This window comes from Pinus tabuliformis, chromosome 5_2 (genome assembly GCF_031772625.1).
Source record: "Pinus tabuliformis cultivar Carrire ecotype Pingquan chromosome 5_2, CPIR1, whole genome shotgun sequence".
NCBI classification, from domain to species: domain Eukaryota; kingdom Viridiplantae; phylum Streptophyta; class Pinopsida; order Pinales; family Pinaceae; genus Pinus; species Pinus tabuliformis.
The window spans coordinates 974,701,207-974,724,025 of record NC_142306.1 but is presented as its reverse complement, the minus strand read 5'-3'; the positions used below and the strand labels follow the sequence as shown (position 1 = coordinate 974,724,025).

The window sequence follows — 22,819 nt, the reverse complement described above, 5'->3', positions numbered from 1 at the left end:
ACCTGAAAACCCGCTTCACTGTTGTCCAATGCTCCTTCCCTAGTTTTGACATAAACCTACTCAATACTGCCACTGCATGTGCAATGTCTGGTCTAGTACATAACATTCCATACATTAGGCCATCTATTATTCTTGCGTGTGGAACACGGGACATGTCCTCTTCGTCTTCTTGTGTCTTAGGACACTATTCAACAAATAACTTTACACCCACATGAATAGAAACCTTCACCGGTTTAGTATCCTACATATTAAACCTTTGCAATATTTTCTCGACATACTTCATCTGGTTTAACTAGAGCTTCCTCTTTTCCCGATCTTGTTTAATTTCCATGCCCAAAATATAGTTTGCAACACCAATATCCTTCATGTCGGATTTGGAGGACAATTGGGCCCTCAAATGCTAGATAATTTTTTTGTCATTTCCAATCAATAGCATATCATTCACATACAAGACTAAATAAATAACGCGGTCACCAATTAATTTAGAATACACACAGTGATTCGCTTTGCTTCTAGTGAAGCCAAGTCCCCTTATAAATGTATAAAATTTTTGATACCACATCCTTGTTGACTGTTTTAACCCATATATAGAATTTTTTACCTTGTGCACTAGTTCTTTCTTTCCCTTCACTGCAAAGACTTCAGATTACTTCATGTAGATCTCTTCTTCCAGATCCCAGAGAAGAAACGTGGTCTTCAAATCCGTATGTTCTACCTCAAAATCAAAAGCAATAGCAACAGATAAAAGTAATCTAATAGAAGCTACCTTGGAAACAAGGGAAAAAATATCACCAAAATAAATTCCCAACACCTAGGAATAACCTTTTTCTACCAATCGAGCTTTGTATTTCGCCACCTTGCCTTTTGTATGCATCTTCTTCTTAAACACTCATTTGCTTCCTGTAAAAATTCCCACTATAGATCAACATATTATGCAATATACTAAAGCAAAATACAAGATCTACTTCTACCATAAACTTTTCGGAAGCTTAATCACATATGAGCAGTATCAACCAAGAACAGATATAACTAAGAATGAGAAACAATCACACATAACACAAAAGAAATAACCTGGGGAAAGCCTCAGCCTAAAACCCCAATCCTGTATTATCATACAAGTGGAAATATAGTCTGGATTACAAAAAGAATCAGCTCACAAGCTATCCTGCTCTCTCTGCAATCCCTCTGCTGCTCATAGACAATCAAAGGCCTCTCTCAAACCTTCTCCTTTGCCCTCCAAGCCTCCTATTTCTTTGCGCAATTTTTCTTGGGGTCCAGTGAAGCCACATGTGTGAATTGGCCTCTTCACACACTCACTAACCTCTGATCTAACTGCGCAATCCTGAAGGAGATAAATCCTTCTCCATGGATGAGTTTCCTTTATAGGAAAAATCCATCCAACTAATAGTACATTGTCCCTCCTTTGATCTCAACTGAGTCTCTATTTGAACTGACATGCATGAGATATTCATGAGAGAATATTCAGTTATCTAAAGTGCAACAGTTACATGCATGCAAGCATTAACTAACTGAACTTACAATTAATTCAACAAACTGCTGGAACTAATCTAACTGGACTTCACTTAGTTAACTGAGCTAACTAATTACAACCCAAAGTACAACTCATCCTAATCACTTTAATTAAGGGATAACTTCCTCAATCAAAGGGAAAACTATTGCATGTCTTCACATAGACTTCAAGTTTGATTTTCTCCAACTAATTAACTCAAGGTGAATTAATTAATTATTTTCAAACAGCTTTTAAGTTCAAATTCGATTTTTTTTCCTATTTTAGTCCAGGGACTGACTAAAATTGGAATCCATCCTGAACTGCTAAAAATGGCAATGTTATTTTTAACACTTCCATTTTTCATTCCTTGTTGCTCAATCCAGCACTGGTACCCAAACTGCGCTTTATAGCAGTGCTATTTTTAGCACTTCTATTTTTAACATTTCGTGTTGCCATTTTCAACACTCCCTCTCAACAAGAAAGGCATTCAACTTGAACCCAATCTTGTACCTTTGGAATGTTCTCCATGCAACACTTCTACCAAGTGTGGTTGCTCCAGCAACTCTAGAAACAAAAAAACTCCCAATTGACCTCTCTGTTGGGCTAGAAACATACTCTGATGTTGAAGCTCTACCTACTGTTGACAAGTGCTCCCTCTCTGACCTCTTAGCTGCTGCAACACTCCATGCATTTCGCACTATTGCACACCTCTCTATGCCATCCTGCACCGGTGCAACACTCCTGTGCCTCTCGCATTGTTGCAGCCTGCTAGCAGTACACAGGCCTGGGACTCCTGCAGTGTAACTCTCTCTGCTACTCCATCCACATCTGTCTCTACCCAATCAGCCAGTCCTGCTACTCCTCGTCGGGGCTCCTGTAGCAAGGTCTAATCAAAGAGGTTGGGTACCTCAATGATCATGCACCTATTCTAGCCTTCTTGGGACTGTCACTCCACATCGCCCCACCTCCTACCTGGAGGTATGGATGCATGTGATCCCTCTGCCCACCTAGCTCAAAATTTCCCCCTACTGGAGGTCTTTGCATGAGTGGATGCCTCCACTCAGTCTCCACTCGGCATCTCCAATCGTGGCTCCTCCATAATTGTCTGAGACTTCTTCTGGGTATGCATGTTGAGAGGTAATTTACTCTCCCTCTCAACCACCAAGTCTCTAACCTTTTCCTTGCTCCTCAAGGCTTTGCATGCATCTTGTACCTCAAGTGCATAAAGGTTCTTGGCTAGCACACCAATTTGTTTCATCTTTCCCGTCGTCACGAAATTTCCTGGAAAAAGCGTTGATTTTAAATCAGCGATATCTCCCTCATTCGAACTCCGATTCAGCCGATTTTTTTTTTGAATTTGGGTATTTTTCCACAAGGAATCCAGATCTGCTATTTTTTTCTGAAAATTTTGCACAAAAATTTTCATATCTGCTCTGAAAACTCGCGGCCCAAAACTCAAAACTTCGAAATCTCCTCTAGTATATTGTTCTCCACTTTGATCACCTTTGCTCCGATACCATGTAGAAATTCCCACTGTAGATCAAAAGATTATGAAATATACTAAAGAAAAATATAAGATCTACTTCTACCATAAACTTTGCGGAAGCTTAATCACATATGAGTAGTATCAACCAAGAACAGATATAACTGAGAATGAGAAGCAATCACACATAACACAAAAGAAATAACCCGGGGAAAGCCTCAGCCTAAAACCCCAATCCTGTATTATCATACAAGTGGAAATATAGTCTGGATTACAAAAAGAATTAGCTCACAAGCTATCCTGCTCTCTCTGCAATCCCTCTGCTGCTCATAGACAGCCAAAGGCCTCTCTCAAACCTTCTCCTCTGCCCTCCAAGCCTCCTATTTCTTTGCACAAATTTTTTGGGGTCCAGTGAAGCCACATGTGTGAATTGGCCTCTTCACACACTCACTAACCTATGATCTAACTGCGCAATCCTGAAGGAGATAAATCCTTCTCCATGTATGAGTTTCCTTTATAGGAAAAATCCATCCAACTGATAGTGCATTGTCCCTCCTTTGATCTCAACTAGGTCTCTGTCTGAACTGATATGCATGACTTATTCATGAGAGAATATTCAGTTATCTGAAGTGCGGCAGTTACATGCATGCAAGCATTAACTAACTGCACTTACAATTAATTCAACAAATCATTGGAACTAATCTAACTAGACTTAACTCAGTTAACTGAGCTAACTAATTACAACCCAAAGTACAACTCATCCTAATCACTTTAATTAAGGGATAATTTCCTCAATCAAAGGGAAAATTGTTGCATGTCTTCACATAGGCTTCATGTTTGATTTTCTCCAACTAATTAACTCAAGGTGAATTAATTAATTATTTTCAAACAGCTATTAGGTTCAAATTCAAATTTTACTTCCTATTTTAGTCCAGGGACTGACTAAAATTGGAATCCATCTTGAACTGCTAAAAATAGCAATGCTATTTTTAGCACTTCCATTTTTCATTCCTTGTTGCTCAATCTAGCACTGGTACCCAAATTGCTATTTATAGCAGTGCTATTTTTATCACTTCTATTTTTAGCATTTCTTGTTTCCATTTTCAACACTTCCAATTGGTTTCCTTCCATCCGGCAACTCCACCAGATCCCAAGCCTCATTTTTGTCCAAACATGTCATTTCATCAACCATGACCTCTTTCGAGAGTTTTCCATCCTCTGAATCCACTACCTCCCTAACAATTCTGGGATCATCATGAGTAATAGATAAAGAAAAATTTGAATAAAAGCAGATGGACTATACCTTTCTGGTTGTCTTCTTTCTTGAACTAATCTTCTAATAGCTAGAGTTTGTGGCTCTTCATCTTCTGATTCTTGTTCTGTTGTAGAGTCTGATTCTTCAGTTGTCTTCTTTCTTGAACTGATCTTCTCATAGCTAGAGTTTGTGGCTCTTCATCTTCTGATTCTTATTCTGTTGTAGAGTTTGATTCTTCCTCCTTTAGCTCAAACTCTATCTTCTCAAGTTCCTTTGGTAGGAATTCATGTTTAATAACATCTTTCACCTCTCTAAAAACCACATCTCGGTTGTACACAACCTTCCTTGTTTCTGGGTTCCAAATATTATAACCTTTTAAACCATTGTTATACCCAATAAAGATGCACCTTTCAGATTTACTATCCAACTTGGTTCTTTTCTCCTTTGGAACATGTACATATGCATCACATCCAAATACCCTAAGATGTGAAAGAGAGGGTTTCTTACTAGTCCATACATCATGTGGAGTCTTATCCTCCAACGTTGATGAAGGTGATCTGTTGACTAGGTAACATGCAGTCCCACTTGCTCTTCTTAGAATTCCTATCCTAACCAGGCACCACTAAGCATGCTTCTTGCCTTTTCCATCAACATCCTATTCATTCTTTCTGCAAATCCATTTTTTTGATGTGTGTATGGAGTATTATTTTGTCGTGCTACCACACTTGTTACAGAACTCTTCAAATTCCTTCTTACAGAACTATCCACCATTATCTGTCCATAGCACCTTTATCTTCTTCTCTGTCTGGTTTTCCACCAAAGCCTTAAATTCTTTAAACATGTCAAAGACTTCATATTTATTCCTGAGGAAATATATCCATGTATTCCTTAATAAGTCATCTATAAATGATACATAACACACAGACTTACCCATTGATGGAACCGACATAGGTCCAAATACATCATTGTTGACAAGCTTTAATATCCCTTTCGCCCTCTTAGCACTAGAGGGGAAACTCACTCGATTCTACTTCCCATATACAAAATGTTCATAGAAATTGAAATCCAGAGATAAATTAGACATACTTTCTACCATACCATTACTATGAAGTATTTGAAGACCCTTCTCTCCAATATGTCCAAGCCTTTGATGCCATATCATGGTCTTTTCTCCAGAGGCCACTAGATTTTTTGCTCCACTTTGAGGAACCATAGAACTGTTGCACCCATTAATAACAGTGTTTCCCAGAAGCTTGTACATATTTCCAATCCGAACTCCCCGCATCGATACCAGTGCTCCCCAAACCATCTTGCAGGTATCTTTCTCGAACACTATTTTTACACTTGCATCATCCATCTTACTTATAGAAATTAGATTTCTAGCCAATGCAGGAATATGCAGAACACCTGGAAGTGTTTTAATCCTTCCATCTTGCAACATCACTTTGACTTTCCTGCATCAGATAATTCTTTCCTTCCAGTCATCCCCTGAGAATACATCACCACCATCATATTTCTCATACTCGTAGAACCACTCCCTTTGGGGAGTGAAGTGAAAGGATGCACCTAATCCAATCAACCATGACTCATGATCTACATGTGTACTTGAAGAAGAAACCAAGTACACATCCCCACCTTCATTTGAGGTGGTTTTTGCCTTTATAGAAGGAGCATCATCGGATCCCTCTCCTTTCTTAGAAGCTTTAGATCCAAAGTCCTTTTTGTAGTGCCCTTACTTTCCGCATTTCCAACATATCTTTAGAGGTTTTCTTGGAGATTTAGTTCTCCCTCTAGATTTAGATCTTCCACTCGTGGATGTATTTTATTTTATGTTCTAGGACCATCCTCGTACAGACAAGGAATCTCCATATTTTTTCCATCTCATCTCCTCCGACAAGAAGGATGAGACTATTTCATCAAACTTCAAGGTATTTGTATTGCTACATATAACAACAACCAAACTATCCCACGAATCTGGTAGAGAACATAGAAAACTGACGCACTTATCTTCATCTAAAATTTTTATATCAACATATAACAACTGACTTACCATAGTATTAAAGGCATTCATATGCTCTGTCACGGAGTCTCCATCCTTCATCCTCGGGTTATATATCTTTTTCATAGAAACAATTTGTTAACCAGACACTTAGACTGGTACAAAGTCACTAACTTGTTCCAAAAATCCTTCATCGTAGCTTCCCCTGATACATTCAACAATGCTGAATCTAAGATGCACAATCGTATTGTGCTCTTTACCTTCTGATCCAACTTCACCCAGTCTTCTGTTGACATTGTCATTGGTTTAGTACTCAGACCTACTATGATCCACTGATCTTTATCCACTAGTAGATCCTCCATCTTGAGCTTCCACAACTCAAAACTTTGACAATTAAATTTCTTGATCTCTATCTTTCCACTTCTTTCCATCTTCTTTCACCGAATGAATCAATCCTGCAAATATCCCACTGAACAGGGTCGAGCACAAGCCTGATAAAAACCCCTCAGCGGCAAAGGCATACCTTTGAAGTTGAAACAATTATGATACCAAATGTAGGTTTTAACTCTGTACAGAAATTATCTGTAGAAGAATTCTAAAAATAGAAAATAAACAATGACGAGAATATAAAACAAATACACGGAGATTTTCCCCTGGATCCCAAAATCGGGACTACCATATTGATTTTTCATTATGCTCCTTTCAATGTTACAATACATATATATAAATATCAAATCATTCATAAACCCCAATCCATTAACCCTAGATTAGGAAATAACCGTAGTTCCCTTGACCGAATCTACAAAATACCATGGAAAGAAAACCATCATGCCCAAAACCATGTGCAAAATCCATGCAGAAAACCATAGGTAGTTCCGCCCAACTAATATAGGGTCCAAAAAAAAATTCTTGGGGCGCTGCCCTGAACCCCGTACAAGGGGGCTACCGCCCCTTTGAAACCCCCAATAGGGGGGGTTGTGCCCCCTATTACGCCCAGTGCTATGAGAAAGCGGGACTGTCACCCCCTCGCTTGTGCAACTAGCCGTGGAAAGAATATAACACACACCCAACAAGAAGTTTGTGCTCTTTTTGGGTAAAATCTGATGTTGTCATGGATATGGTTGTCATGCATGGGGTCATGGTGTATAGTTGTTATGGTCATGCATGATATTATTATATTGATAATGATTATGATTATATATGTATCACACTAATGTGAACTGATCTTGCAGATGAGATAAGCCTCCCCTAAACATCAATGAGGTATGGTTTTGATTTTGGTATATATTCGGTTTATCTGACATGGTACACTTGCAGGAAGAAGACAAAGAAAAGATGACGTGAAAAATGATAGGCTACAGTTCCCGTGACTCTCCCTATAGAGGATACACTTAGAGGTGGCAGATCACTAGATACACCTGACAGGAGGAAAGGTATGTATGGGCATCATTCTAGTTCCTCATCAAGGAGACATCACCATAGTCATCACTGTCATCATCCTTATAGGAGGGGTGAGTACTTACATGAGGATTTCAAGAAAAGTCAAGCCACCTACATTTGATGGAGAGGTGAAGAAGTCAGAAGATGCAAAGGAATTATTGCTTGGGATGAAGAAAGTATTTAGATTACACAGTTATTCAGAGAACATGAAATCCAAGATAGCCACCTTCAGTCTCAAAGGGAAAGTAGATATTTGGTGGGAAGATGTGAAGAATGTCAAGGGAATTTGGGAAGAAGAGTTGAATTGGGATGATTTTGAAAGACTCTTCAAGAAGAAGTACTTGTCAGAGAGGTACTATGATGACAAATCTGAGTTTTATGAGTTGTATATGGGTTCCATGACAGATTATTAGTACACTAGTAGATTCTTGGACTTGTTGAGGTATGTGCCTTATCTCAAGGATGAGAAGGCTAAGATCAAGAGATTCATCTATGGGCTTCCAGCGGCATATAGAGATAGTATTGAGTTTGATAAGCCTAGATCATTGGAGGAATCCATCAAGAAGTTAAAGCATTGTTATGAGCAGTCAAAGTGCAAAGCTGAGCCTAAGCGTGACTTGAAAGGAAATTCAAAAGTTAAAGGGAAGTGGCCACCAAAGCGGGGAAGACCTCAGGATGCAGGTGAGAAATAAAATGTGGTTCCTTATGAGAAGTTCAATGTAGTTGAGAAGGGACATGGGTCGCATCCTGGAGAGCAGCGGAACTGAGGTGATGGTAGAGGATCGTTGCAATGTTGGATATTTGGAAAAGATCATAGTAAGAAGGATTTTCCATTGTACCAGGGTGGTAGGCCTCATAACTATAATGCTCAAGAGGCCAACCCTTTTCAAAGATGCTAAGAAGTTTGTTTCCAGCTATGATGCTTGCCAAAGGATGGGAAAACCAATTTCAAGTGACGAAATTCCTCTTCAAACCCAAATAGCAATTGAACCCTTTGAAAAATGGGCATTAGATTTTGTAGGGTCTATTTCTCCTATGTCCAGGAAGAAGAGATTTATCCTAGTCTGTATTGATAATGTGACAAAATGGGTGGAAGCCAAAGCTTTATATTCTGTCACTGAAAAGTATATTGTGGATTTTCTCTTTGAAGATATATTTACTCGTTTTGGAGTACCTAGGGATATTGTCATTGATCATGGGACACAATTTACTTCTAAACTAGTAAAATCCATCAATGAACAATACCAAATCAAGCACTGAAAGTCTACACCATACCATCCTCAAGCAAATGGTCAAATAGAATTTACCAATAAAGTCTTGGAGCCTATTCTTACTAAAGCAATTTGGCTACATCATGGACACTAGGCTGACAGGTTACTAGAAACATTATGGGCCTATAGAATAACATGTAGAAATGTGACTGGGTATACTCACTATGAACTAGTATATGTGAAGCAAGTGATGCTACCCATTGAGTTTCAGGTGAAAACATTTCGAACTGTTGTTCAACTAGGGATGGATCTAGATGAAGCTCAGAAACAGAGAGTGTTATAGCTGAATGAACTTAATGAGATTAGGAAGGATGTTCTCCAAAAGATTATGTTGGTACATGATCAGAGGGCTTGTTGGCATGACACATATATCAAAAAGAAAACTTTCAGCCAAGAGACTGGGCATTATTGTATGACAACAAGTTCAAACACTTCAAAGGAAAATTTTCAACTAGATGGCTAGGACCCTATGAAGTGGAGGAAGTTTTTGATAATGGCTTAGTCAAAATTAATACCATTTATTATAATCAGACTCCATTTGCGGTAAATGGACACGGGTTGAAGATCTACCACCCCCCACTTTCCAAACAAGATTTTTTACAAGTTGTCCTACAAAACCTAGAGATGGCGCTGATTAATAAGGGAGATCCAACTCCTGTTGTTTCTTCAAATTGAATTATTATATATATATATATATATATATATATATATATATATATATATATATATATATATATATATATATATATATATATATATATATATATATATATGTGGGCTTAATTTTTGTTTTCCTCCATAGGCCCACATAGAATAGGGAGGAAATATGTCAAGTGTAGGTTTATTCCTTATCTAGACTTGATGAATTATTTACAGAAAAGGAAACCCTGGAGTCTACTTTGAGCATCTTCAAACTCTCTAAAATTGAATGCTTCGAGCACAAGCTGACCCAGGCTCATTAGATCTAATGGGATAGCAGTAGTTAGGGATCTACCAAGTACATATTTGTTCTTTTCTGGGCTTGCCAAAATACTTACGGAAAGGAAGTCCCCCTAGAGTCTACTTTGAGCCTCTTCAAATTCCCTAAAAATGAAGAGTCCGAGCAGAGACTGGCCGAGGCTCGTTAAATTTGATGGGTCAGTAGTAGTTAGGGATCTACCAAGTAGAAAGTTGTTCTTTTTTGGGCTTGGTAGAATATTTACAGGAAGGAAACCTGTGGAGTCATATTTGGCACATTTAAGACTCTCTAAAATTGAAATGCCACTAGACAACAACTATTCCAGGCCTAGACCAAAATCAATGGAATAGTGGTTCTAGAATTTGGTTTGAACAAAATTTTCAAATACGATCATATTTCAGTTTAATTGATTCTTCTAGACTAGTTCCAAGATAATTTGAGTGTAATTTTAATAAATTGTGCTCCTTAGTTGTTGTTCCAACACAATTTCAATGGTTCAATATTTTTGTTGTTGCTAGTCTTCACATACAACACCTAGACAATTTCAGTATTTCAGTACTTAAACACTACCTAAAAGTTTTAGTACTGAACTGATTCGGTACTCTAGATCATGATCAGGATAATATTAAATTTAAAGTGAATCATTATATTGAACACTAGTTTGACAACATCAAGTTCAGTGGTGGCACCAAATTCAGAGGCATCAGTTTGGAAACATCAAAATTTTATAATTAAAAGTAGAAGTCTATCTACATCATATTCAACATTTGCAAAAGTATTAATATTAATTTTTGATAATGATAAGGGTGTCCTATCACTCATTGTTTTCAAATCTCTAGCCATCATTACACAATCAAATAAAGGTATGGATAAACTTTCATTTATTTGGATTAATACAAAGAATGTGAGTAATGGAGTTTGATTGGTGGTATTTCCTCCATTCATTTGAATTATATGTTACCGTGACTTAATACGCTCTTCCGTCATGCCATTGAAATATGCATCATGAGTGATATAAATTGTCTTATATAATGGTGAATTATGATTATTAGCCTTTTGTTGTGATATATGCTTCAATACTTTCGCCATCATTATAGATTGACCCAATTCTTGTCATAATCCAAAAAAAACACATTTTCCCTTCCTAATTGACCCCATTATCTATTTGAAATATAAAAAATTTGGAATGAGAAGTTGTTGGCTCCTAATTTCATAGCCTTTCCCAATTCTATAGCTCTCTGCGGATCAACTAGCGACCTCCTAATTCCTTTATTTGCCTTGAAATGATTTCCATTGTTGGCATGGTGGCTGACATAGACAAACCCACATTCGCTCAGTTCTGCACTACCCCTGAATGTGCTGCATGAAACCTAGGTTTGAAGAAAAGTAGTGGATGAATTTTCTCCATAATTTTCGGGGGCACAATGATAAGGTGGCCATGGAATTTTCTCAAAGTTTAAATGGGAAGTCATAAAAAATTGAAGATCTTGAGATAGTGGTAACAAAAGAATGAATGAGTGAAGTGACGGGGTTACCTATAACTCGTAAAATGCATTTCAAAGGGGGTCAACTGGACTAGGAAGAGTGTTTGAATTTCCTAAATTTGGCATATAAATTGATCAACTATTCCAAGGGTGTCCTCAGGAGATGCATTGCAGAGGAATTGTGGTCGCTTCTCAACACGTTGGATAGTTTTATAACTTTTGAAGGAAGGTATGAAACCATATTTCTTTACCATATAAGGCTTCTTCTCCACTTCACAAATGGTCGCGATGCCAGTTTTTCTTTCTTCCTCTGTCGAAGTCTGCATAAAGTGGCTAGAAGTGTCCAACCGACTTCTAAAAGGGTTGAAACTAGTTTATGTCATTACAGTCTTATTAAAATGATTATTTTTCATGAGATGGAGTAGTGAAAGGAAACTTTGGAATAATTTATGGTTAAGAATTTTCATGGGGAGGAGGACCAAATGAAATACAGGAAGAGACTAATCATTCTTAAATCAAAGAAGTTGATTAAGGAATCTGAAACCCCTCTGAAATCACCCCCTAAGCATGTGAAAAGGTCTATAAAAACACTGGAATTGCAGGTAGCATAGGGAAGTATAGCAAAGTCCCTAGATGAAGTGTTCTAAATAAACCCTAGCCCTCCTCTAGAGAAAGAAACCCTAGTATCTCAAGGGAAGAAAAGAAAAGGAGCCCACAAATAGAGTATAGATATGCATAGTCATGAAGAGAAAACCCTGACGTCTGAGCAACCACAAGAAGGTAAGGGGAAGAAACCAAAAACAGAGGTTACAGGACCAGTTGTCTCGACATCAAATAAACAAAAAGGGAAACAGTCAAAGGCATCTACTAAGGAAGGGTGGAGGACATTGTTTCAAGAGAAAAGGAAACGTTGTCGACATCAACCCTGTCCTTATCCCCACAATTAGAGGAGATTTCAAATACATCAGAAAATCCTAACCTCGCAGTAGGGTAGGATGTTTACCTGAAGTATGGCACATCAACAGTGCCCTCCACACAACATTCAATCTCTTGGGCTAGTGCCCATTTTGTCTTCTCCAGAGGAAGATGTTACCACGAAGCGTTCCTCTCAGGTACCTATGAGAACAAATAAGTCAGATAAATATTTATCTAAGGAAGAGGTACCTATTGATAACTTTGATGACCTTCACATTAATTCCCCACATAATGATCTATGTGAATAGGTGCCTAAAATATGAAAACGACTGGCTAAAATGATGGTTAGCCAAATCCAAGAAAGGCGAGTTTATGAGGGGAGTAGTTCAAGGAAACATAGTTTGCCTCCTAAAGATGTGCCTATTCCTGTTGAGAAGGATTTACAATACCAAGTTGATAAACTAAATTGGAAGAACCTGAGGTTAAAAGAGAAGTATCATAACTACAAGACTTTGTACAAACATGTTAGAAAATAAAATGAGATGTATAAGGCCCAAAAATTGGCCTTGACATCGAAGAATGAAACCTAACACTAAAAAACAAGAAACTCCTTTGCTAAAAAGTGAGACAGAAGGGGCCTACCGAAGTATACACTACTTATGAGAGGATTTTGAGACTTCAGCGGTAAGAAACAAAGAGTGATAGTGGCCTAGAAATTTTGGTTAACGCAATAGGAATTTGAAAGGAAGGTTGACCCCAATTTTGATGTCTGAATAGTTTTGTAAGAAGACAACTGCATGAGGACATGCATCCTCTATGGCATGGGGGGTGTTTGGGCCTACTTTTGTCACTTTTTGGACACCTTATCCTCATGCCTTTCGTAATATCTTGTTTCATTTTGACCCTTTTTGACACCTCAAAAGCCATTCTATCCTTATAAAATGGTTCATGTTAATGAATGGAAGTAAAATTCAGAATTAGGCCTATTTTCATATGTTTTTGGTTATTCTAGATAAATTCCAACTGAGTTCATATTCTTTTGACTAAATTTGACTCTCATTTTACTAGGCTTAGCATGAGGATAGAAACCTGATGGAATTGGCAGATCACTGGTGGTTCAACATTTAAGTTTGTAGTGCACCTGACAGTTGTTCGGTACTTGGTTTTGCACTTCATTCGATACCATGTTCCAGAATTCAGTACCAGTAAACTTGATGGTGATTCCAAAGAAGCTTCTCATGTTCTTTGACAACAGTGACAACGACTCCCTCCTAAAGATAGTACCACCATCATATCACTATGGATATGATAGACTGTATAGTGATGTTTGAGGATTTGACATACCTTAATTAAGTCCAGACCATATTTGTACTATTTTTCTTGTCAATTTAGTTAACCTATATTTAGGTCGTGATCTATTTATAAGAACAACTAGCAGTGCTACGAGGGTTTGCAAGCGAGAAGGAGATAATAGTGATCTTCAACATTTTCAAGAACTTTGTTTTATTTCAGCTTGGAACTATTTTATATATGTATTATTGAAAGACTGGTTAATATATTAATCTTGACTTATATTTTATGAGTTCATGTGTTATTAATTTGTAACTCTATTGATGCAGCTTAACTTGTCTAAGGTAGTGGTCAAGGCTCACCACCAACCTTAGTCAAGTTGTAATTAACTTGAGTTAGCGTAGTAATCAATGTGTGGTGATATAACATATCTGTAGTATGATTGATGATATTCTGAGTGTGATTGTAGTTAATTGAATTTTCCATTTTTGAATATTTGATTTCCAGATTTATGTTTCAAAATAATTCATGTTCCTTAGATTTATAGTTTGCAGTTGAAGTATTGAATTTCCAGTTTGGAGGTTGAAGCACTCTTATGAACAGTTCTTGAATTTGGAGCCTTTTTGCTTGTACATTTTAAGACGTGAACTAAAGTATTCGAGTTATTCATGAATTAAATTTCTATTTTGCAATTTGAACAGGGTACCTTGCAATAAAAAATTATCAATTCGATGCTTATTGATTTGGACAACAAATTAAATTGAGAATGGCTTCATTCTAATATTGGTTTTTTTAGCAGAAATAATAGAAAATGATTAGTATCACAATTTGTATCTTTATTGAATGATCTCTTGCTTCTAAACTAAATGGTGTTTCTTGTCTTCTGCATTATTGTTAGAGCAAGAATTTTTTACAAGTTGGCGTTGAGTGAGATTTGATTTAATTGACGACCCTGGGGTTAGCATTCTGAGTGAATGAGTCTTTTGAGTCAAGTCATTGTGAGAATTGCTTGATTAGGGTTTGTTACTAATAGAATTTCTTTGAATAAAATATACAACCTGGATTGACTTAAGCAATTATTTCAGTAAAACGGTTCTTTGGTTTATGTTATTCAGTACTGTTGAGTGAAAGTTAACAGGTTTCTTCACTTCAGTAAGTTTGATTAGAGTAGTGAATGATTTTTGAGTTTGGAGTTAAGATAAAGGCTTGAGTTGGGTGTTTGGTACTTCATTCAGTACTAGGTTGATCTTAGGATAAACAAGAGTGTGAAATAGATAGTGGATTTGTACCTAAACAGTGATATTTTGCAGCTCGAAGATTACGAACCTCAGTTGATATTTTAAGTGAAGGGAATTAATATAAACATATAAAATTCCTAACAATAGACGCAACAAAACCACCTCCTCTTGCAATATGAAATCAAAACACCATCTTCACTAGAAACTAGAGTAGCAACATTCACACAATCATTTTTCCCTACATCAATTCGTGTCACACCCACGGCATTAGACCCAAGAATAATGGGTTTTGTAATTGGAAACCTTTGCTAATTTTTATTCTTCCCAATTATTTTCTTCATTCCAACTTCCTTGAGATCGGATAGCTAAAAACTATGGCATGTGGTTGCTACGACTAAAAAAATCGAATAATTACAAACACGATTGTCAGTTGTGAGCACTGTATATTTTTCTTTTCTATATTATTAATTTAATTGAATGTTAACATTTAATGTACACCTTAGTTCACGAGAAATCAATGCAATAATATTTATGGCATGAATATTACAACTATATCCATAGTCCATGGAAATAAATTTGTTATGTAGTTATCTACATGGTATTGTATTATGAAAAGGCTAAAATAAGACCTTTAAGTTATGGTCCAATCACATGTTTAAAATTGCTATAATTCTACTTTCTCAAAGACGAATACTATCTAAGTTGGTTATTCAAGAAAGAATTTCAAAATGCCTTAGGTCTTTGAGGTTAATATGTAGTGTTTATAAACATATGAAAATGTTGAGCAACATATGACAAACATGGGTTTCATGATGTTCCCAAAGAAAACAAGTGGCATATTATCCTCTACGTGACTTTTGTTTCACTCCAATAGCCCCTTTTATCTCTACTTCTCTCCACCTTCCAAATTCTCTCATTAAATCACCTTTTAACTATTATTCTTCAATTTTCCTTGAAAAAGGATGAACATTTCAATATAACGTTCACTATTAATTACCATGCTCACCAACTATGAATAATTATAATACTTCTATAGCATCTTTTAATTATCATTCTTCAATTTTCCTCTAAATTAAAAAAGGACTAACATTTCAATATTATATTTAGTATTAATGACCATGTTCACCGGCTATGAATAATTACAATAATTTTATATCTTTTAACGCCCATTAAAAAAATAAGATTTATAATATAATGAAAGAGCAATGTGATATCAATCTTTTTAAATAAAAGTAACGCCATAATCTTTTTATTTAAAATTTTTAATATAATATTTATAATTAAAATCTAAAAATAATAAACAATAACAAATTAATTTAATATTAAACTCTTGTTCATTTTTTATAAGCAAAACAATATAAGATTCTGCTCTAATCACAACTCCGCATGAAGATAATAGAAGCTCACTACCTCATCCTACGTTCCCTCCCCCAAATCAAATCACTTAGTAGATTGGGTTTTTCCCGTGAGTACCTTAGATGCATAGAACGAAATATCAATGTACCTAGATTAGTTTTCAATGTTCGTGTATCTTGAAAAATATATGTATTAGTTTTCAATGTTCGCGTATCTTGAAAAATATATGTTTTACGTCTCTGTGTGGGGAATACGTGTGGAGTCTTGCGTTAAGCTGTTCATTGAACATTTATGTGGTATACACACAGAAAACACATTCTCATTATTATTTATTTATTTTCATTTTCATTTTCATTTTTACGATAATGGTAGCTAACGGTAACACTGCGCCGTTGTTGAAACGGACGATACGCCGTTGTTGAAACGGACGATCTGAGTCAGCCACACGACTCTTGAGTCAACCAGAAAAAGAAAATGCACGAAAATCCTATACCCCAGATACGACTCGTTATGAGAGGAAATTCTCAAATCTATTTGATATGCACAATGCCAACATTGCACAAAGAAATTTATGTAATTCCTTCATTTTATCGATCGCCCATCTGAAGAGCCGATGGCAACTTCCCGGGATTTCATCCTCATCACCACCACACTAATGCTCATCACAGTTTGTGCAAACACCCATCTGATTGATAATTATCATAAAAGTCGTGAACGAATACATGTCGATATAGCAGCCCTGCAAGTATTCAAAAGCTCTGTCACACATGATCCTTCCCAGGCCTTGGCCAACTGGGATGTTGCCAATCATGTCTGCAATTGGACTGGAGTCACCTGCCACCCTCAGAAACTGCGCGTATCTGGGCTAAATCTCTACAACATGAGCCTTCAAGGGACTATACCTCCACATTTGGGCAATGTCTCGTTTCTTGGCGTGTTGAATCTCGCAAATAACAGTTTCTCTGGCACAATCCCAAAGGAATTGGGCAAGTTGAGTCGCTTAAAAGGTCTGGTACTTACGAAGAATAAGTTGATATCGTCCATTCCAGAGGCTTTGAAAGATTGCACAGCTCTCAGGCTGCTTCATCTGCCCTTCAATAATTTGAACGGGAGTATTCCAAGTGGTCTCGGCCAATTGCAAAACCTGCGAAATCTTTCACTGCACGGCAACGGATTGACAGGAAAAGTGCCCGAATCCTTGGGAAATTGTTCTGCACTGGAGATTCTGTCTCTCGGAGATAACTCCCTTAGCGGCACTATCCCTTCTCAGTTTGGCTTGCTCACTAGAATTAAAACTCTGTCTCTTGCAGCAAACCAGCTCAGTGGGGGAATCCCGCTGTCACTGCTTAATTGCACGCAATTACGCCTCTTATTCTTGTATGACAACAGGATTTCTGGTGAAATCCCATCGGAGATGGCAACCAAGCTGTCCAATTTAGAAAACCTTTCAGTGTTCAACAACAAATTGACAGGGAAAGTGCCTGAATCATTGGGAAATTGTTCTGTGCTGGAGACTCTGGATCTGGGAAATAACTTCCTCAGTGGTACTGTCCCTTCTCAGCTTGGCTTGCTCGTTAGAATGCAATACGTGTCTCTTGGAGAAAACCAACTCAGTGGAGGAATCCCACCTTCACTGCTTAATTGCAGGGGGTTACGCACCTTAGCCTTGTATGACAACAGGCTTACTGGAGAAATCCCATCGGAGATGGGTACAAAGCTCTCAAATTTAGAGGTCCTACTGCTCTGGGGAAACAAATTAAATGGTACTATTCCGAAATCTTTAGGAAATTGCTCTCAGCTTCTAAATGTCGAACTCGCTAGTAATTTCTTAACGGGAGGCATACCTCAGGAATTTGGCAAGCTTCGGCTTCTACAGACACTTCTACTTAATGATAATCACTTGGTTAATGCGGAACCCATTCCCATATTTGGAGCACTTTCTAACTGCACCAATCTGCGAAAACTCGATCTTGGGAACAATGATCTTAAGGGAGACTTACCTGGAAGCATAGGCCGTCTTTCTCAAAATCTGCTTTATCTCGATTTGGGTGAGAATCATTTCACTGGTAAGATACCCCAGGAGATGAGCAACCTCAGTGGATTAATTGAGTTAAAGCTACATGACAATTTTCTTTCTGGAGGTCTGCCGTCTGCACTAGGAGGGATGTCTACTCTTCAGATGCTGCAACTGTCTGGGAACAACTTGGAAGGTAATATTCCCCATCGATTCAGTCAATTGAAAGCTCTGTTTGCACTGTACCTTTCCCAAAACGCGTTTTCTGGAGAAATTCATCAAGTTTTTGCAAGTTTGCAGCAGCTAAGAAGATTAGATCTCAGCTATAACAAATTCAGTGGTAATATACCGGACAGTATCGGGGATTGTTCCAGTCTCGAGCTTCTGGACCTCAGTTACAACCAGCTAAGTGGCGTGATGCCATCGAAAGTGGCTAGCCTTCATAACCTGCAGTTGTACATTAATGTCTCACATAATGCACTGGCAGGAAGGCTCCCTGCCGAACTGGGAGGAATGCAAATGGTTCAAGCAATTGATCTCTCTGCCAATAATTTTTCAGGGAGCATACCTGTCCAATTAGTGAATTGTGCTGGGCTTGAATACCTTAATCTTTCTTACAATTCATTGGACGGCACCATTCCAACATCAATCGGTCAACTTGCAGGCCTTCAAGATATGGATTTCTCTTTCAATAAGCTTTCCGGCACCCTGCCTCCCTCTATAGAGAAACTAGGGAAGCTTAGCCACTTAAATGTATCATACAATAACTTGACAGGAGAAATACCATGCTCTGGAGCTTTCAGAAAACTGAATTTTACATCATTCTTAGGAAATGCTGGACTCTGTGGCAGATGGATAGAGTTGCCCCTTTGTAAATTCCATCATGATTCCAAGAGGAGGGTAGTTATCATAGTCACCTCGGTTGGCTTAACTTTGCTATTGGTATCTTTCCTAGTCTTAATGCTTTTGATATATTTTCGTAGTGTAAAGTCTACATGGTTGGAAAGTATTTCAGCAAGATTAGGGACGATGCTCAGGAGCCAACTCCGAGAGACGAAGATTGTAAGTGAGGAAGAGATAAACAGAGCAACTAACGGTTTCAGTCCGGATAATCTAGTGGGACATGGCGGCCATGGTTCAGTGTATAAGGGCGAATTAGACAATGGTTCAATAGTTGCTGTCAAAGTTATACACTCTGCCACATCAGGAGGTGCATACAAGAGACTTATAAAAGAATGCAAGACGTTGGGCAGAGTCCAACATCGGAATCTGGTGAGAATGGTGGGCGTATGCTCAAGTTTGCAGGTCAAATCTTTGATTATGGAGTTCATGTCGCAGGGAAGCCTGGATAAGCATTTGCATTGTAGTGAAAATAATTGCAGGTTGGGTTTAAAAAGACGGCTGAGCATTCTCAAGGACGTGGCTCATGGAATGGCATATCTTCACCATCACTGCTCTCCGGCCATTGTTCATTGTGATCTGAAACCTTCCAACGTTTTATTGGATGAGATGATGACGGCCCATGTTGGAGATTTCGGTATTTCACGCCTCATGATCTCGCCGCAAGCGCGTGAGGATTCAACAGCAGCAGCCTCAGGGGACACCTCCAGTCTTTTAGTAGGATCGATTGGTTACATTGCACCAGGTAAATACTGGTGCACTTGATTGATTGAGCCATACTGTATATCATATATATATATATATATATATATATATATATATATATATATGAGTCGTTAATAAAAGTTTTATATATAAATTCATTGCAGAATATGGTATAGCACTTGATTGATTGAGCCATATTGTATATCATATATATATATGAGTCGTTAATGAAAGTTTTATATATAAATTGATTGCAGAATATGGTATAGGAGGGCGCCCGTCCATGAAAGGGGACGTATACAGCTATGGCATTTTATTGTTGGAAACGATCACGGGAAAGAAGCCCACAGATCCAGTTTTCTCAGAAGAAGGGCAATCAGGTTCGACATTGCAGAGTTGGGTGGGCAATGCATTCCCCGACAGATTGTTCGAGGTGATTGACTACAATTTGGTGGAGGAGATTAGAAAGGAAGAAGACAGAATGTTGGAGGTGATTGACAGAAATTTGGGGGAGGAGATTAGAAAGGAAGAAGACGATGAAGAAGAGGAATCACAGGATGTAAGTGAAATTAATGGGCATGGAATTGCTGTGTGGTTGACGAATATAGGTATGCTGTGTACCAAAAGGGATCCTCATGAACGACCGACCCTTCGAGAGGTTGAGGCATCGCTAGAGCAGCTGGTCGCCAAAATCCATAAGAGTTCAGAAAATGGGTTGAACCGCATTGAACAGGTGACAGACCAATCCATTTCAGAATCTGATTAGGACATGTTCGTAGAAGAAAATGATTAGATTACTTTATTTGTGGAGGAAAATGATTTGATTAGATTATAAGTACTATGTTTTTGGTTTTCCAGAATTGGTTAGTTTTACATAGCTTCAGAGATATTTTTAGTTAATTAATTTTGTATATTAATATGGGATTCGGAAACTGGTTTAATTAACTGATCATGCAATATAAATATTTTTTCCTATTTTAAAATTATTTTTATATATATTTTTTTGTTTGCTTGTGTGTTTGTTTTGGAGAACTATGTTTTTAGTTTTAAGAGTTGGTTAGTTTTACTTAGCTTCTGAGATATTTTTTTATTAATTAATATTTTTTAGTTCATTAATTTTCTATATTGATATGTGATCAGGGGATTTGCTTAATTAAGTGATCATGCAATCTGAATAATTTTTTTATTTTAAAATAATATATATGTATTTATGTGTATAAATTCTTAATTAATGAAAATATGTTTTTTGAATTTGTGATAATTTTGTTAATCATTATATTCAAATAATTTTTTTTATGGTATTTTTTTCCAATAGAAAAAAAAGAAATATACATTTTTTTCATTTGAAAAATCTCTTTATAAATTAAGATATATTTTTAGTTATTAAGAATAATGATTATTGATACAAGATTTTTTTTAATGAGTTAGAATAATGATTATTGAATAAGATATTTTTTTATTATTTTAATGATTAAATACAATTTATAATATTAAGTGGAAAAGGATTTTGTTAAGTAAAATTTTATGAACAGATTGAGCAAGCCCATTTTCTCCTTTTTATTAATTTTTTATTGTTAAGAATAATTATTATTAAATTAAATGTATTGTAAACTAAAGATTATGTAATATTACAATTTACGGTCATCATCATACTTTACATCTCTACAAGTGACATACTTAATAGTACTTTCTTGGATTGACATTTGATTCATTAAACATTAGAATATTGTGTATTCATTGTAAATATGTATCTTGATTCAATAAAGTTTTTTTGTCTTATTCTTAACAAGAATGTGCTTGCTCTAGACTTAAGGAGCTTTCAATCTTGTCTAATTGGATTTGCATTCCTAATATTTTTTAACATTTGGCATAAGTAAAGATATCATGTTCCATTTATGTTCTTGTTGGTAGGTTGTTTGCAAGCTTACAACACTAATGAACATTTCTACAAATTCTCACCTTTTATTGATCTAATTATGATTTTATGTCTATAATTGTTGGTATTTGGACTATTTCTATAAAAAAAATTATAGAGCGACAACTAAATATGAAATTTATATTTTATGAGAAAGGCTCACACAAGTGGCTCTCAATTTGCATAAAATTCCATATATTGCTAATCCTATTAATGGAAATGTTGTGAATATGTTTCATTTCTTCTTGGAATACTTCCATTGATTTTCCTTGTAAACGATGCAATGTTTCGTTTATATGAATCTTAAGGGATGTATAGATAGTAGTTGCTTCTATAAATGAACACTACAACTCCTGCCAAGGCAAGGAGTAGCACTAGTATACATCCATTGAGTGCTCGACAAGTAATAAAACTTGTAAGTTAGGATTTTCCAATGATTTTTATTCCTTGGATGATCATCTTTAGGACTTGTTATTTTCTTCTTGTTGATAATGCTAGATAAGTATGCCAACTTTTGTAGTCCATTTTTGAGCTGTTGTATCTATTCAATTAAAATAAGCATAAGTTGTAAATAATTCTTTATGATAATGGAAGTTGAACTATATGAGCTTAAATAAATGAACCCATGTGTAAGTCATGTAAATGTCTCATGTCAATTCCTAGTGTATAATGCGAGGCCAACACCCAACTAGTGTGTGGTTAAGCATCTAATTGTGCTAAACATGTTTTCTATGTACCATGTGGTAGTGCGTTCCATGGTGTACTCAAGATATGTGAATATTATTTCAAAATGTAATATAAAGGTCCAAAGTGGCTATGGAGAGAACATAAGAAGGTTATGGTTTCGCTAGCGAGGAAGAGGAAAGTAATCCCAAGGGTGATGGTATATAACAATGAGCATTAATCATCATGCATGCACTCGAGGAGAGTGTCTTCTTTGATTTTATTTCATTAGTGCCTATTGACCTCAGCTAATCTAATCATTTTCGATTCTCATTCAGTTGTATTGTTAACCTCCAAAAATAACCTTAAAATGTATTGTTGACCCTAAATTCATTCCTAATTTTGACATTCGCTGAAGCCTCT

General features: G+C 36.7%; 1 protein-coding gene across 1 annotated transcript; it reads left to right on the top strand.

The window, feature by feature from the left end:
• The first annotated feature begins 16,802 nt into the window (after positions 1-16,802).
• Positions 16,803-20,625, top strand: LOC149162544 (uncharacterized). The gene is made up of 2 exons (XM_089435734.1): positions 16,803-19,858; positions 20,076-20,625. Exons 1-2 carry the CDS (start codon positions 16,813-16,815, stop codon positions 20,582-20,584), a joined length of 3,555 nt encoding a protein of 1,184 aa, XP_089291860.1. The 5' UTR covers positions 16,803-16,812; the 3' UTR covers positions 20,585-20,625.
• Positions 20,626-22,819: the final 2,194 nt, after the last annotated feature.

What these genes read in the sequence shown, in the direction of transcription:
- LOC149162544 (XM_089435734.1), top strand. Translation starts at nt 16,813, where the DNA reads ATGGCAACTTCCCGGGATTTCATCCTCATCACCACCACACTAATGCTC. An exon ending in GATTGGTTACATTGCACCAG is followed by an intron (nt 19,859 to 20,075) that starts GTAAATACTGGT and finishes AATTGATTGCAG; the next exon opens with AATATGGTATAGGAGGGCGC.